General features: G+C 38.3%; 1 protein-coding gene across 3 annotated transcripts in view; it reads right to left on the minus strand.

The window, feature by feature from the left end:
* Positions 1 to 1,007: 1,007 nt before the first annotated feature.
* The window catches only part of Sirpb3 (signal-regulatory protein beta 3), an 84,490-nt gene continuing 70,358 nt past the window's right edge, over positions 1,008 to 15,139 (minus strand). Inside the window, exons 4-7 of one of the 3 annotated variants that reach the window (XM_006234972.5) lie at positions 7,743 to 8,051; positions 4,739 to 5,065; positions 3,165 to 3,274; positions 1,008 to 2,670 (exon numbers count right to left, since the gene is read on the minus strand). In XM_006234972.5, the coding sequence (XP_006235034.1) occupies positions 3,168 to 3,274; positions 4,739 to 5,065; positions 7,743 to 8,051 (743 nt within the window). In that variant the 3' untranslated portion in view covers positions 1,008 to 2,670; positions 3,165 to 3,167. The remainder of the gene's footprint in view (positions 2,671 to 3,164; positions 3,275 to 4,738; positions 5,066 to 7,742; positions 8,052 to 15,139) is intronic. The other 2 variants (XM_006234971.5, NM_001134515.1) reach the window with 2 other exon arrangements.

A 15,139-nucleotide genomic window follows, 5' to 3' on the forward strand; every position in this document is an offset into this window, starting at 1 on the left:
CTAGTCTCACTTGGCACCTTTTTCACTGTATCTAACGGTGACTCCTCTGGTCCCTCATGTGAGACCCTCTCCCTGCCTCTGGGTGTGGATGTTCCTCCTTTTCCTCTCCTGCTGATCAGAAGATGGTGGAGAACAATGTTTTACAAAATACTAGTCAGGAGATGCTACATGATGATGACTGCACCAGAGTCAAGACTGCAACTAGATCTCTAGTACAGAGAGCAGCAACTGAGTACACAGTGCATAAAAACATCCCCCAACACATGACCAAAGTAACTCAAGTAAGAGTTAATTTGGCTCACGGTTCCAGATAGTCTATCACGGCAATGAAGCTGTAGGCATAGATCAGGAAGGAATCTGGAGTTCACATCTTGAAATGCAAGCAAGAGGTAGGGAAAGCAAATTGGAAGCATTATGAGGTGTAAACTCTCAAAGACTGCCTCTAGTGGTGGCCATTCTCCAATAACGCCACCCCTCTTAGACTTGCCCAGACAATGATGAACATTTCTTGTTTAAACTAGCAAGAGGGTTCTAGAGGAAGAGGGAGTGGAGGAGTACAAGTTAAGTGTGGTGAAAATAATTGAAAAGTCAAATAATTAAAACTAGAAATCACACAAAGATAAATGGGCACACAATAACCAAGGCTCACTTCTCTCTGGGCTATGCCTAGGCTGCTTAGTTTCAACTGTGAGGATTTTGTTTGTTTTTCAAGACAGGGTTTCCCTGTGTGTCCCTGGCTGTCCTGGACCTCTCTCTCTGTTGACCAAGCTGTCCCAGAACTCACAGACATCCACCTGCCTCTGCCTCCCAAGTGCTAGGATTAAAGGCATGAGCCACCACTGCCTAGCTACTAAAAATATTCAAGTTAATGTTTGCTGAATTCTTCTGTCTACCTGTCTCTCTCTCTCTCTCTCTCTCTCTCTCTCTCTCTCTCTCTCTCTCTCTCTCTTGTTTGTTTGAACAGGGTTTTTTTAAGTAGCCCTGAATGTCCTAGAACTAGTTCTGTAGACCAGGCTGGCCTCGAACTGAGATAGTTTTGATAGAAAAAGAATATTTTATAATGACATTTAAGCAACACTGGTTACACTGATATTTTAGGAGAATGTTTGATGCCATTCCCAGAATATTCATGCAATGAATAATTTTATAAAAATATAAAGCACAAGAAAAAGAAATAAACACAACAATTTTGAGTGAGAAAAAAGTGGAACAATTTTTCTAGAATAAAAAACAAAAACTATAAAACTATTCTTACTAAGGCAGTATAGTCTTGACAGAGATAGACAAGTAGCTTAGTGGAATAAATTATCAATACAGCTCCAGACTATATAAACTTACTATATATGGGAATATATTACTATATTAAAGGGAATCAGCATAATCAGGAAGGAAAGTGTGTGTGTGTATGTGTGTGTAACCAAATGAGAACATAATGTTTAAAAACTGAAAATTTATTTATTTATTTATTTTTTGGTTCTTTTTTTCGGAGCTGGGGACCGAACCCAGGGCCTTGCGCTTCCTAGGTAAGTGCTCTACCACTGAGCTAAATCCCCAGCCCCTGAAAATTTATTTTTGATGTAACAAAACATATAAATGTTAACAACACTGTAGCTTTGTGTCCTGTTTGAGAAGTAAGATTCTTTCATATACTCAAAGAGATTATGAAAAGACTGTCACAATAACATTTCTTTTTTTTTTTTTTGATTCTTTTTTTCGGAGCTGGCGACCGAACCCAGGGCCTTGTGCTTCCTAGGCAAGCGCTCTACCACTGAGCTAAATCTCCAACCCCTGTCACAATATTGTAATAGCAAAAGCATTGAATAATCAGTGTTCATTGTGAGACAGATTAACGAAATATGACATATTGTTACAATAGAAGACCACACAGCAGTAAATGGGTAAAATAGTTATGCTTCAAATTAATAAATTTACAAGGTGTGTTAAGTATAAAAAAAGTTTCAAAATGTTACATACATGTGATATCATAGATTTTATAAAGAATAAAAATGCAAATTACTATATGCTGTTTAAAGGTTATATATATATGTCATACCAGTATAAAACCATGATTAAAAAAATCCAGCAAATTCAGGGCAATATAATAAAGAAACTTGAAGAAAACATGGACAAAATGTTATATTTTACAAAACGTTATAGTAAATCCAGAGGCGTTTTATACTCTTTTTAATCCCATTTCAAGATAGGAAAATTCTTTTTCAGCAGTCCAATAATTTTAAGTTTCGTGTCTGCTAAAATTAAATCATGCTTGCAGAAATTCTAGTTGGTTGTGAGAACTGGAAAATTAAAGATTGACCATGAGACAGAGTGAACATCCATTTTCTTCTTCATCAAATTGCCTTTTGGATGGAAGAAGAGCTCATTTGAGATTTAGTATCTTGAGTCCGAAACAACCCTAAACTATCTAAGTCCATATCTGACAGTGTGCAGGGGGAGCACATGTAGAGTGCAGAGCAGGAGTCTCCGATCAACAGCAGGTCTTTGCATCTTCTCGCCACTTGAGCGCCTTAGAGAAGGTAGGAGGCAATGTATTACAGGCCATACAGAAGTAGGAAGCATCGTTTACTCATTCGTTTCTTCATTCGTGTATTAATTCCACTAGTATTTGTTGAATAGGCACTAAATAGCCAGTTCTCTTCTTTTTCTGAATTCCTAGGGAATGTCAGAAATGAAGCCTCTGTTTACTCCACCTCACACCTCCTTCTGGGACCTGACCTCTCTTCCACATACACATTCATTTTTCGCACCAGTTTACTATTCTTTCATTTCTTCCATTCTTTTAGATTGGTTGACATCATAGGACAATTTAACAATGTGTGTGGGCAGACCCTTTGGAGTTTAGGTCTTAACTATTATTCCATTCCCACACCTTAAACTCCTACCTCTGGAATCACAAGAAACATAACTATAAAAAATTCCAACTCCAGGATCATACAATGCAGAGGGTTGGGAGCCTCTAAGAATTCCACAAGATATTTGGTGAAAATGAGAATATTTCTAATTTCCTCTTGAGTGTAGATAACATTTGTGGGAATCTTTGAAGACATACCCTGTGGATCCCATGTGTTTACTCTGAATTCTTCCCACTACCCATGACCATGGCTGTGACCTCACTCTCTAAGGACAAAGGCCATTTTCAAACTCACCTGTTACAGGCTCCACCACCTGTGTGTGTAGAGGACTAGTAAACTCACCACCAGAAGGACCTTGTGGCATAGAAGGAAAGCCACGAAAATGTGGATAGATTTCTCTGAACCTAAAATACACAGAGCAAAGGGGTCAATGAACAGGGTCATGTGAGTTGAAATGATCTATCTGAGATTGGTAGCCTGGGAGTTCCAACTGTTCCCCAATTCTGATCCATCCTTGGGTTCATTCCTCTGTACTTAGCTCTCAGAAATAAGAGACCTGTGAAGCTTACCTTTAAATTTAAAGATCTGACAGTCATCAGTCAACATGCCAACATGAATATGATCATTGCCTTCTCCTTAAGGTCTAGCGGTCACTTAAAGTAACATTTGTTGTAATCTTTGAACATTGGTATTATTGTTAACATCTTATAAATGAAGAAAGGGGATCTCTGAGAGATAGCTGACAGTGTTGACTAAATTTAGATTACTGTAATTATTAGACGTTAATTTGAAAACAATTTTACATAAAAGCAAATAATATTAGCAGCTGATATTTAGTGTAGATAATATACCAGTTATATATCCATTGTATATTAACATTTAATTCTCAAAAGGATTCTACAAATTAGGAACCTGTTTATTACATGTAAGGAAACTGTTGAACAGGGGTTATATGTTCATCCAAAAATGAAGTAAAGAAATTAACATCAGAGTGGGCATAAGGCAGTTCCCAAATATGGCTGTTCAAGTAAGTCTTATAGGACAGTGTACATATAAGCTTACCCCCATGTACCTGAGACTACTTTAAACCAGAGTCTTGGTGATAAACATATCATGGTCACGAGTGGATCAGCACTAAGCTAAACTTTCTCTAGGATATTTTCAAAGAGAATGAACTAGTAGAACATTCTTCCAATAGAAATGGAAGAACCACTCTGGATGGTCACTCTAAAGGAAGCTAGTGACTCAGCCAGAATACAGCAAATACAGAGGCAAATGCCAGCAGCAAACCACTGAACTGAGAATAGGACCCCCATTGAAGGAATCAGAGAAAGAACTGGAAGAGCTTGAAGGGGCTTGAGACCCCATATGAACAACAATGCCAAGCAACCAGAGCTTCCAGGGACTAAGCCACTACCTAAGGACTATACATGGACTGACCCTGGACTCTGACCTCATAGGTAGCAATGAATATCCTAGTAAGAGCACCAGTGGAAGGGGAAGCCCTGGGTCCTGCTAAGACTGAACCCCCGTGAACGTGATTGTTGGGGGGAGGGCGGCAATGGGGGGAGGATGGGGAGGGGAACACCCATGAAGAAGGGGAGGAGGAGGATTAGGGGGATGTTTGCCCGGAAACTGGGAAAGGGAATAACACTCGAAATGTAAATAAGAAACACTCAAGTTAATAAAAAAAAAAAAAAAAAAGGAAGCTAGTGACTGGAGACCATTCTGCCTATGGAACAAACCTCAGACTCCTAATTTGGACAAGACTTTCACGATTACAAAACTTATCTCCCTAGTGTTTTCTGAAATGCAGCGAGGAAACCAAGGTGACTCCCATATGCCCACAAGAAAAGAGGCAAACTTACTTAGGCTCCTGATGGCTTTGTGTGTGGGGAAGGATGCTGTAGACAATATAATGCTGGCATGGATGGGAGGCTGGGCCTCATGCTCTACCTTGCAAGTGAGTACTTGATCAGACCTCTGCATTGATGCATTTACCAATTGCAGGATCTCCAGAGTGTAGGACCCATCCTCATTCCTCTTAGGTGTAGGTTTGTCCATTCTCCTGATCACATGGCAGTCTTCCAGCCAAGTGAGACATATATCCTTTGGATAGAATCTCTCTACATGGCAAGTAACAGTCACCAAACTGGAGACAGTTGAAGACTGGGACACTCTCACTGCCGGAGGAACTGACAAAAATCCAGATAAAGCCAAGAATTAGTGCAGGAAATCTACTGAAATCTTCTTGAGGGTGGGATCATCTGCTAGGGCTCAACCCAGTGCCTGGCACAAATAAGGATTTGGAAACTGTTTAATAGTCTCATGAACAGAGAAAGTGAAAGCACAAGTTTGGACAGACGGATAGATAGATGGATTGATAAAGGACCTCCCAATGCTTCTTCTTTTCATTTTGACCTATAGAACACGAGGTATCAAATCCATTTAGCAAACTACAAGTCTGTTGGTTTACTTTACAATTAGATGATTCTAAGACTTGAAGATTCATGGACACTCAGTGTTAGAGACCAAGATACTAAGATTTTTACATAGAAAAAAGTCTTGAGAGAGGTTAAATATTTTTTCCAAGGTCTCAAGTAGCAAATCTGGGGATTGTAGCTGAAACAGAAGTTTTGGCACTATATAATAGTCATAACCAGATGCTGAGTCTTCTGAGATTAGAGTGATGGCTTCTAAAAGGGATTCAACTAGAGCTGTCAGCATACAAAGCATTGTGCTCACAATGGCAGATTAGGGGAGGGGTTGGGAATTCCACTATTATCCTTTACAGTAGTTTTCATGTGAAGCCGAAGCATGATAGAAATATCGCTCTAAACTGAAGGCTGGGTGGTCTAGGTTCTGGGCTTGTGGATGCATGTTCCTCCTTGCTGCTGCAGAGGCAAAACGAGGGGGATGCTTAATTGTGTAGACCCTGTGCCACCACTGTCTGGTGCTGAGATTTAGGGAAGCACTGAGACACAGTTTAGAAGGTGGGAGAATGTAGTCTAAGATGTGGGAACCTGAAGTTAGGGTTCCCTGACTGTCAGACCAGTGACGAGGCCAGGACCATTGCGGGGGCCACAGGCTGAGAACAGCAATGAACCTGGGACTGGGGAAATAGGGAGCTCCAGCCTAGCTCATTGGTGATTCTTCTCAGTTTAGCAGTGGTTGTCTGGATGCATAGAGAAGCCTTCTACAGGAGACTTAGGCTGTGTCTCTGTAGGAAGGTCTTCTCCAAGCTCCCTGTGGTGGTTTTGATGGAAAAGACAGTCTATGTTTATCCAGACCATTTATTGGCTGTTCATTGTGGAAAATAGATGCATACGAACTTCTCAGGGTGAGCCAGAGATGAAATACTTTTTGCAGGGAGGAATGTCTGGGAAGGGAAGCTTAATGGCTAAACCCCCAGGGCCTCTAGATACCTCATTAGCACGGAGAACTCTGTTCTGGGCTACATGACCTATGTGGGGAGTGTGGTCATGTGTTCCAGGCCAGGGATCCAGCAGGGAGCAAGAATGCACATATTATCTCAGGTGGTACCTGTGTACCGGGGTCTCAGACCCAGTCTACCTTACCAAGTTTCCTGGCACAGTCGACTGTCACACATGGGCCTTACACTGACATCAAAGCTAATCAGACCTTGTATAGCTATCATAACTGTTTGTAAGACTTTGAAATGAAGACATTTTCTAAAGTCAAATCAGCTCTCTGATGTCTTAGTTGACAGATTTCAGCTCTTAGTCTAGTGTTGATAATGTTAAGTCCTTATGTATTACAACTTGAAGGAACTGAGGCTTTGATCCCTGAAGTCCTCCTTCTAGACCAAATGAAGACATTTCTACAACAGAAAACATAGCTGAAGATACATGCGCTGAGCAAAGAAAGGTTTGGAACAGCAACTAATTTGATAAAGTAATCAGTTCATTTGTGAGCGTTTATAGGTCCTATGATTTTTTTTTCTTCCTTGTGCAGTTGTCCTAACTCCAGAGAATTATGTAAAACTACTTAGGTAAGAGGCCTCCCTAAAACACAGCTTTGCTAAAAGACATCCAAACACTGAGACTGATAACACAAGCAATTTGACTAGGTACATATAGAGTTGGACAAAGATCACTCACTCAGGACCTTACAATATTGGGTGCTTCCGTACGTATCTGAATCAGTTGCCTTTAAGAATAAGACAAACAGGACAAGATACCTGTATAAATCCAATAAGGCAGACCCTCCCTACTGTGCTGTATTGGCTGTAAACTCTGCTATCTGGAGACAGTGACATTAGCATTTTCCTCCATGTATGATGACACCTTTGCTCCCATGATAGTAGCACACTTCTTCTGTTGTGCAGACCCAAAAAATGAAGAGGAAAATCATTTGTAAATTTCAAAAGTCTGATTGCTTTAGGTAATTAATTTTATTACTGGTCAGTCTTGGACCTTTAAACTTATTCCTAGGTATGACACATGATTTGTCTGATTTTACAGATGTGCCAAGCATTGGTACAGCCTGGTGAAAACCAACCACAAAGAAGGAAAATTTAGACTCAAATCTAGAGCAATGATCCAAGGACAACATAGTCCCTAAAATTTAGAAGCTTGAAAAGCCCTTCAAGTATTCCTTCTAAAGATTAGAAATACTAAAATTAAATCCCAGAGAGTAAATAGCCCATGTTTTTCAGATGAAAGAAATGAGTTCCGAGTGTTACTCTAGATAGTTATAACAACAAAATGCTACCTCTGCATAGTCAGCCTGAACATAGTGTTAAGTACTTTATATATTGTTTCTAGTGTCACTATCAACTAAGACCATTTCCTCGGTGAATAAACCAAGAGAATCCCACAGCCTACCTCAGCCAGGGAGAGAAAATCTTACCATAAAGATACTGGTCTAAGTAGATGACTTTCTGGAAAACCACTAAGGACTTATGTTCAACCAGGCAGAGAACTAAAGATAATATGTCATCACTCTCCAGTGGGACGAGGACAGTGCTGGTCACGTTGTAGGTCTCTCCACCTGAGAAGACATTGGTCTGGGTCTGGAGAAGGCTGTGATTGTTTTTAAGCCAAATCACAGTAACCTGCCGGGTTGGCAATTCAGAGGAGGTGTACTTCAATTGGATGCTTGCTCCAGGTGCAAACCGCTGCAGGGGCCCTTCGAGGTTATGAGAGTAATCTTTCCTTCCTGCAAGAAGAGAAGCCACATGTCACATCAATTTCCAGTGTGAACAATTTCCTGGATTCCATCTTGTAAAGTCCCATCACTTCCTCTTTCATGGAGACTTAAATATTTCCTTTTGATAGGAGGATTCTGAAGCTTCTAGCAGATGGCAAACAATAAGACCAAAGGCCTGTGCAGCTCGGAAGACCAACACCACATAGAACATTCTCTAAGCAGCAATACCATGTTCTCAGGCTCTTCTCGGATTCATCAAATAACGGATAGGAGAACAAGTCCAAATCCATAATTAATGACACAGCCAGGAGTTCAAAACCAGGTAGTCTAGTCTCAGGGTATGGCCTCTGACCTTGCAGTCTGTCTTTCCTTCACTACTAAAGGGAGATTCCTTAATGCCCACGGGCACATCATACAGAAAGTTTGATATCATAAACATTGTTGTCTACTCAAATTATATCTGTAACACACATATACATACACACATACACACACGTGTGTGTGTGTGTGTGTGTGTGTGTGTGTGTGCCATAGCAACTTAACTTTTCCTGTATCTTACTCCTAATTAGCAATATGGGGCAAAACTTATTTCTCAGAGTTAACAAGTAAAGAAGCTGATATTGACTGCGTGAAGCATCACAAGCACATTATAAGTGTCAACTATAACATTAAAATCTCAAGGGACCTGAAGGATTGTTATTACCTTAAAAAAAAGTAAACATCAGAGCTCATGAATTGATTTTCCCTGAAGAACCTCTCAACTCTGTAAGTGACATTCCTTTACTCAGGTCTAGTTTTGAGAGCAAGTGTTAACCGTTGGAATTCCCTGATAAGTTTCCCCAAACCCATCTGAACACTTCTAGCTCCAGAAGTACAGTAGTCATAGTGGATCTTCCTAGTAAGTCTAACCAAGACTAGGACCAACCATCCCATCTCTGAAGACAAACCTAGCTCTTCATGCACCAATCCAGCATGAAGCAGCCAAGATTCATAGTTCAGACACACAACCAAGGAAAGGAATGCACATGCCTAGGTCACATTGAAAAGAACATAACTATGAATTACCAAAACAGTATACCCCTGATAATAGTCAGTACTCCTATAGAAACAATTTTTCACTGATAGTTACCCAGATGAACCACATGAAAAAGAAAAATGATAAACATCATTGAAAAATTCAAGGAGTTTAAAGAAGACACAAACAATCCAATGAACTTAAAGGTTGTATCAATAAAGCCTGAAAGATGCTCAAGAAAAGACAATATTGAGCTGAATAAAACAAAGCAGAAAATTCAGGATTTGAAAACTAAATTCAGTAAAGAAATGTAAATGTTAATCAAAACTCGAAAAAGATGGGACTGAAAAACTCAACAGCCCAATTACAAAACTCAGACTAAGACTTACAAGTAGATTGAACAAAATAGAAGCTGGATTATCAGAATATGAAGATAAAGCAGGCATCCAGCCTTGTGGACTGCCCAACTATTGGTTTCTTGCACTTTCCATTGATTAAGCCATTGTTGGGATAGCTGGAGTACAGCCTGCAAGCCATTTGCGTGTGTGTGTGTGTGTGTGTGTGTGTGTGTGTGTGTGTGTGTGTGTGTTCATTAATTCTATACATTCTATTTCTTTATAGATACTTAGCTAATACAGCATATAAGAGTAATGAATGAGAAAAAGAGGTCATGAATTTGAGAGACCAAGAAGGATTATATGGGATGGTTTGGAGGGAAGAAAGGGAAGGGAAAATAATAAAATTATATTATGATCTCAAAAATAAAAGAAATAAGCTTTAAAAAGAAAATAGAAAAGTAACTCCAAAAATATTTAGTGCTTAGCAATATATCTAACAAAGAAGAAAAAAAATCCTTCACTGAAAGCTTTAAGATATTGGAAAAGAAAATCACAGAAGGTACTAGACAATAGAAAGGTATTCCATGCTTCTAGATTAGTAGGATTAATACTGTGAAAGTGGCTATAGTACAGAAATTAATTACAGATTTAACATGATACATTTCAAAATTCTGATATCATAGTTTACAGGTTTAGGAAGAAACAATGCAATGAATTAATATAGAACCACAAGCAACCATGAATATCCTAAGCAATCCTAAGGAGTAACAGCACTACTGATTGCATTGCAAAATCTAACCTCGAATCATAGTGTAGAGCTATAGTGATAAAGACAGCCCAGTACGGGAATAAAATAGACAGGGAGATCGATAGACAAGATAGAATATTGGTCTATTCAATTAATGGTGCTGGCAAAACTTGATTTCTCTCTGTAGAAGAATTAAATTAGATTCTTATATTTTACCTTGTAGAAAGATCAACTCAAAATAGATCAAAGACCTTAATTTAAAACAGGAAACTGAAATTTCAAGAAGAAAGTGCATTTGAGAAAGATACTGGAGTAGACAGGAACTTGTTGAATAGAGCACTAACAGAATGAGCATCAAGTCCAAGTGTCAACTGATGGAACTGGGTGGAAAAAAAAGATTTCGTACAGCAAAGGAAGCAATCAGCAGAGCAAACAGCGAAAGAAGGGAAGAACAGACACGGAACTAAAATCCAGATTTTATAAAGAACTGCATAATTGGAATATCAAGGAAACAAAACTACCAATCAAAACATGGGTAAGTGAGCTAAATAGAAAGTTTTCAACAAAAGAGGCACAAATGGCCAACAACTGTTTATTCAAATGTTCAATACCCCTGGACATTAAAGAAACGTATATTGAAACTACTATGAGATACCACCTCACCCCAGTAAGAATGGCTGTCATCAACAAATCTGACAACAGATGTTGGTTAGAGAAGATGTGGATAGAAAAGAACCCTTATCTACTGTTGGCAGAGATATGAATTAATATAGCCAGTGAGGAAATCGGTTTAGAGAGTTCACAAAAAGGTTAAAAAATAGACTATATGAATTAGATATTTTACTCCCAGGTATATACCATAGAATATCACACCAAACTACAGAGATATTTGCACACCATGGGTTGGTTATTTCATTATAACAAAGAATTAGGAATCAACCTAATTGTGTATCAATAAAGGAATGAATATTGGAACACACACACACACACACACACACACACACACTATTCAACTTTCAAGAAATACGTAATCACAAAATTTAAAGAAAAATGGATGGACTTCTAATGTATGATCTTAAGTGAGGTTACAAAATCTCAGGAAAAAAACTGCATATTTCCTTTCATATGTGGAACCTAACCAGTAATATATGCATACATGTAAACAAATGTAGGAAAGAGAACAAGAAAGGCTAAATACTGGGAGAAGAGAAAGGACTGAATGAGGGTAATGAACATCAGTTATAAAATAGGATATAAGGTTAATTGTTTTAATTCTACCTCCATCATGATATTTTTATTTCAATGGTAGATAAGTATATAAATATATATTCAGTAGTGAACATCTAAAAGTACGAATTCTGAGAAGCTACACAGCTTCCATTCCAAATGGATAGTCTAACTGTATAGAACTTCAATGAGCTGTTTAAACATTGGGTCTGCTTAACTTTGCTGTGTAATTTTTTGTAAGCTTTTTAAATAATAAGGTTTATTTAAAAATTTTAGATATCAAAGAAGAAATAAGTAAAATGATAAAAAGGATGAACAAATCTTAGAGGTAGTTCTTTAGGAAGATAAGGAACAACAGATTCCTAATCCCATCAGCAGGAAGAAAGGAAATAACTCACATCAACAGAACCAGATATGAACAGGAAATATTATAATAGACACCAAAGAGATTTCAAAGACTATATAGTAATACCTTCAAAATATATGCTTCATTATGCAAGAAATATAAATATTATGCAAGAAAAGATAAATTTCTAGATTCTCCCAAACCACCAAAGAGACCAAAAAGAGACAGACAACTTAAATAGATCCATAACAAATAAGGAGATGGAAGGTTAAGGCAAAGAGGAAGAAGAAGAAGAAGAAGAAGAAGAAGAAGAAGAAGAAGGAGGAGGAGGAGGAGGAGGAGGAGGAGGAGGAGGAGGAGGAGGAGGAGGAGGAGGAGAAGGAGGAGGAGGAGGAGAAGGAGGAGGAGGAGGAGGAGGAAGAGGAGGAGGAGGAAGAGGAGGAGGAAGATTCCTAGCTGCTCAAAGGCCCAGAAAACATCTTCAACAAAATCACAAAAATCATAAAAAAACTTCCTAACTTAAAGAAAGAAATGCTTATAAAGGTACAAGAAGATTACAGAACACCAAACAGATTGGACCAGAAAAGAAAATTCTCCTGTCCCATGATAATCAAACACTAAATATACAGAACAAAGAAAGAATTTTAAAAGCAGCAAAGAGGAAAGGCTAAGCAATATATAAAGGCAGACTTATCAGAATTGTACCAAATTTTTCATCTGAGACTCTAAAGCTAAAAGGGCCTGGGCAGAGGTCTTGCAGATCCTAAGAGACCACAGATGTCAGTCCAGACTACTATACCCAGCAAAACTTTCAATCACCATACATAGAGAAACCAAGATATTCCATGACAAAATACAATAAATAAGTAATTTTACACCATTAAAATCAATACAAGAGAAACACACACACACTTAACCACCCCAACATCAAAATAACAGGAAGTAACAATCATTGGTTGTTACTCAAAATCAATGTCTCTCAAAATTAATGGACTCAATTCCCCAGTAAAAAGACAAAGGCTAACAGAATGAATGTGTAAACAGAATCCGTCATTCTGTTGTATACTAGAAACACATCTCAGCAACAAAGATAGACATATCTCAGTAGAAAGGGCTGAAAAAAGGTTTTCCAAGCAAATAGATCCAAGAAAAAAAGCTGGAATAGGTCATTCTAATGTCTAATAAAATAGACTTTCAATTGAAGGTAATAAAAAAAGACAGGGAAGGAAGGGCACTTCATTCTCACCAAAGGAAAAATCCACCAAGAGGACATCTCGATTCTGTGTCCCAAATACAAGGGCACCCATATTTGTAAAAGAAACATTACTAAAATGTAATTAAACCACACATTGAATCACACACATTAATAGTGGGAAACCTCAACACCCCACTGTCACCAATGGACAGGTCATTGAGACAGAAACTAAACAGAGAAATAACAAAACTAACAAAGGTTATGATTCAAATAGACCTAACAGATATCAAGAGAACGTTTCACCCAAACACAAAAGAATATACCTTCTTCTCAGAACCTCATAAAACCTTCTCCAAAATTGACCATGTAATTGGTCACAAACAAAACTTCAATAGACAAAAGAAGATTGAAATAACCCCATACATCTTATAAAATCACCATGGATTGAAGCTGGACTTCAACAAATAGACAACAGAAAGCCTACTTATTCATGGAAACTGAACAACTCTCTGCTCGTTGATCATTGGATGGGGGAAGAAATAAAGAAATTAAAGATTTTCTAGAATTCAGTGAAAATCAGGGCACAACATACCCACATTTATGGGACACTATGAAAGCAGTGAGTGCTAAGAAGAAAGTTCATAGTACTAAGTACTCTCATAAAGAAATTGGAGAGTTCTTGATTGTTGTGGGGGTGCAGTAATGGGGGGTTGGATGGGGAGGGGAACATCCATATAGAAGGGGAGGGGAATGGGTTAGGGGACTGATGGACAGGAAACCGGGAAAGGAAATAACATTTGAAATGTAAATAAGAAATACCCAATTTAATAAAAATGGAAGGAAAAGAAGTATATCTAAAGGCTCTAGAATAAAGAAAAAGCAAACACACCCAGGAGGAGTAGACAGAAATCCACCAAGAGGACATCTCAAGTCTGTGTCCCAAATACAAAGGCACCCATATTTGTAAAAGAAACGTTACTAAAATGTAATTAAATCACACATTGAATCACACACATTAATAGTGGGAAACCTCAACACCCCACTAAATAATCAAGCTCAGGGCTGAAATCAAATCAATTAGAAACAAAGAGAACAATACAAAGAATCAATTAAACCAAAAGCTGGTTCTTTGAGAAAATCAACAAGGTAGACAAACCCTTAGCCAAATTAACTATAAGGAAGAGAAACAGTATCCAAATCAGCAAAATCAGAAATGAAAAGAGAGACATAACAACAGACACCGAGGAAATTCAAAGAATCATTAGGTCTTACTTCCAAAGACTGTACTCCACAAAATTTGAAAATCTAAGTGAAATCGATGATTTTCTAAATAAATACCAATTACCAAAGCTAAATCAAAATCAGGTAAACTATCCCAATAGTCTTATAATCATTAAGGAAATAGAAGTGGGCTCCAAATTCATAAGTAGCAATGAATAGCCTAGTAGGGGCTCCAGTCAAAGGAGAAGCCCTTGTTCCTGCCAAGGCTGGACCCCCCAGTGAATGGGATTGTTGGGGAGGGGGTAAGGGGGGGTGGGTGCAGAGGGGAACACCCATATAGAAGGGAAAATGGATGGGTTGGGGAATGTTGGTGTGGAAACCAGGAAAGGGAATAACATTTGAAATGTAAATAAGAAATACCCAATTTAATAAAAATGGAAGGAAAAAAAACCCAAAACACAAAAGCAGTGAACTATCAAAAAAGAAGAAGAAGAAGAAGAAGAAGAAGAAGAAGAAGAAGAAGAAGAAGAAGAAGAAGAAGAAGAAGAAGAAGAAGAAGAAGAAGAAGTAGTCATTAAAAGTCTCCCAACCAAAAAAAGCCCTGGGCCAGATGGTTTTAGCACAGAATTATAATAGATTTTCAAAGAAGACCTAATGCCAGTCCTCCTCAAATTATTTCACAAAATGGAAACAGAAGGAAACTCATTCTATGAGGTCACAGTCACTCTGATACCTAAATCACACAAAGACTCAACAAAGAGAATTTCAGACCAATCTCCCTTATGACCACTGATGCAAAAATACTCAATAAAATACTTGCAAACCAAATTTAAGAACATATGCGCCATAATCAAGTAGGCTTAATCCCAGGGATGCAAGGGTGGTTGAATATGCAAATATTGATCAGGGTAACCCACCATATAAACAAACTGAAATAAAAAACACACACACACACACACACACACAGATCATCTTACTTTGTTATGCAGGAAAAGCATTTGACAAAA

The sequence above is a fragment of the Rattus norvegicus genome, chromosome 3, assembly GCF_036323735.1.
Source record: "Rattus norvegicus strain BN/NHsdMcwi chromosome 3, GRCr8, whole genome shotgun sequence".
Lineage (NCBI taxonomy): Eukaryota > Metazoa > Chordata > Mammalia > Rodentia > Muridae > Rattus > Rattus norvegicus.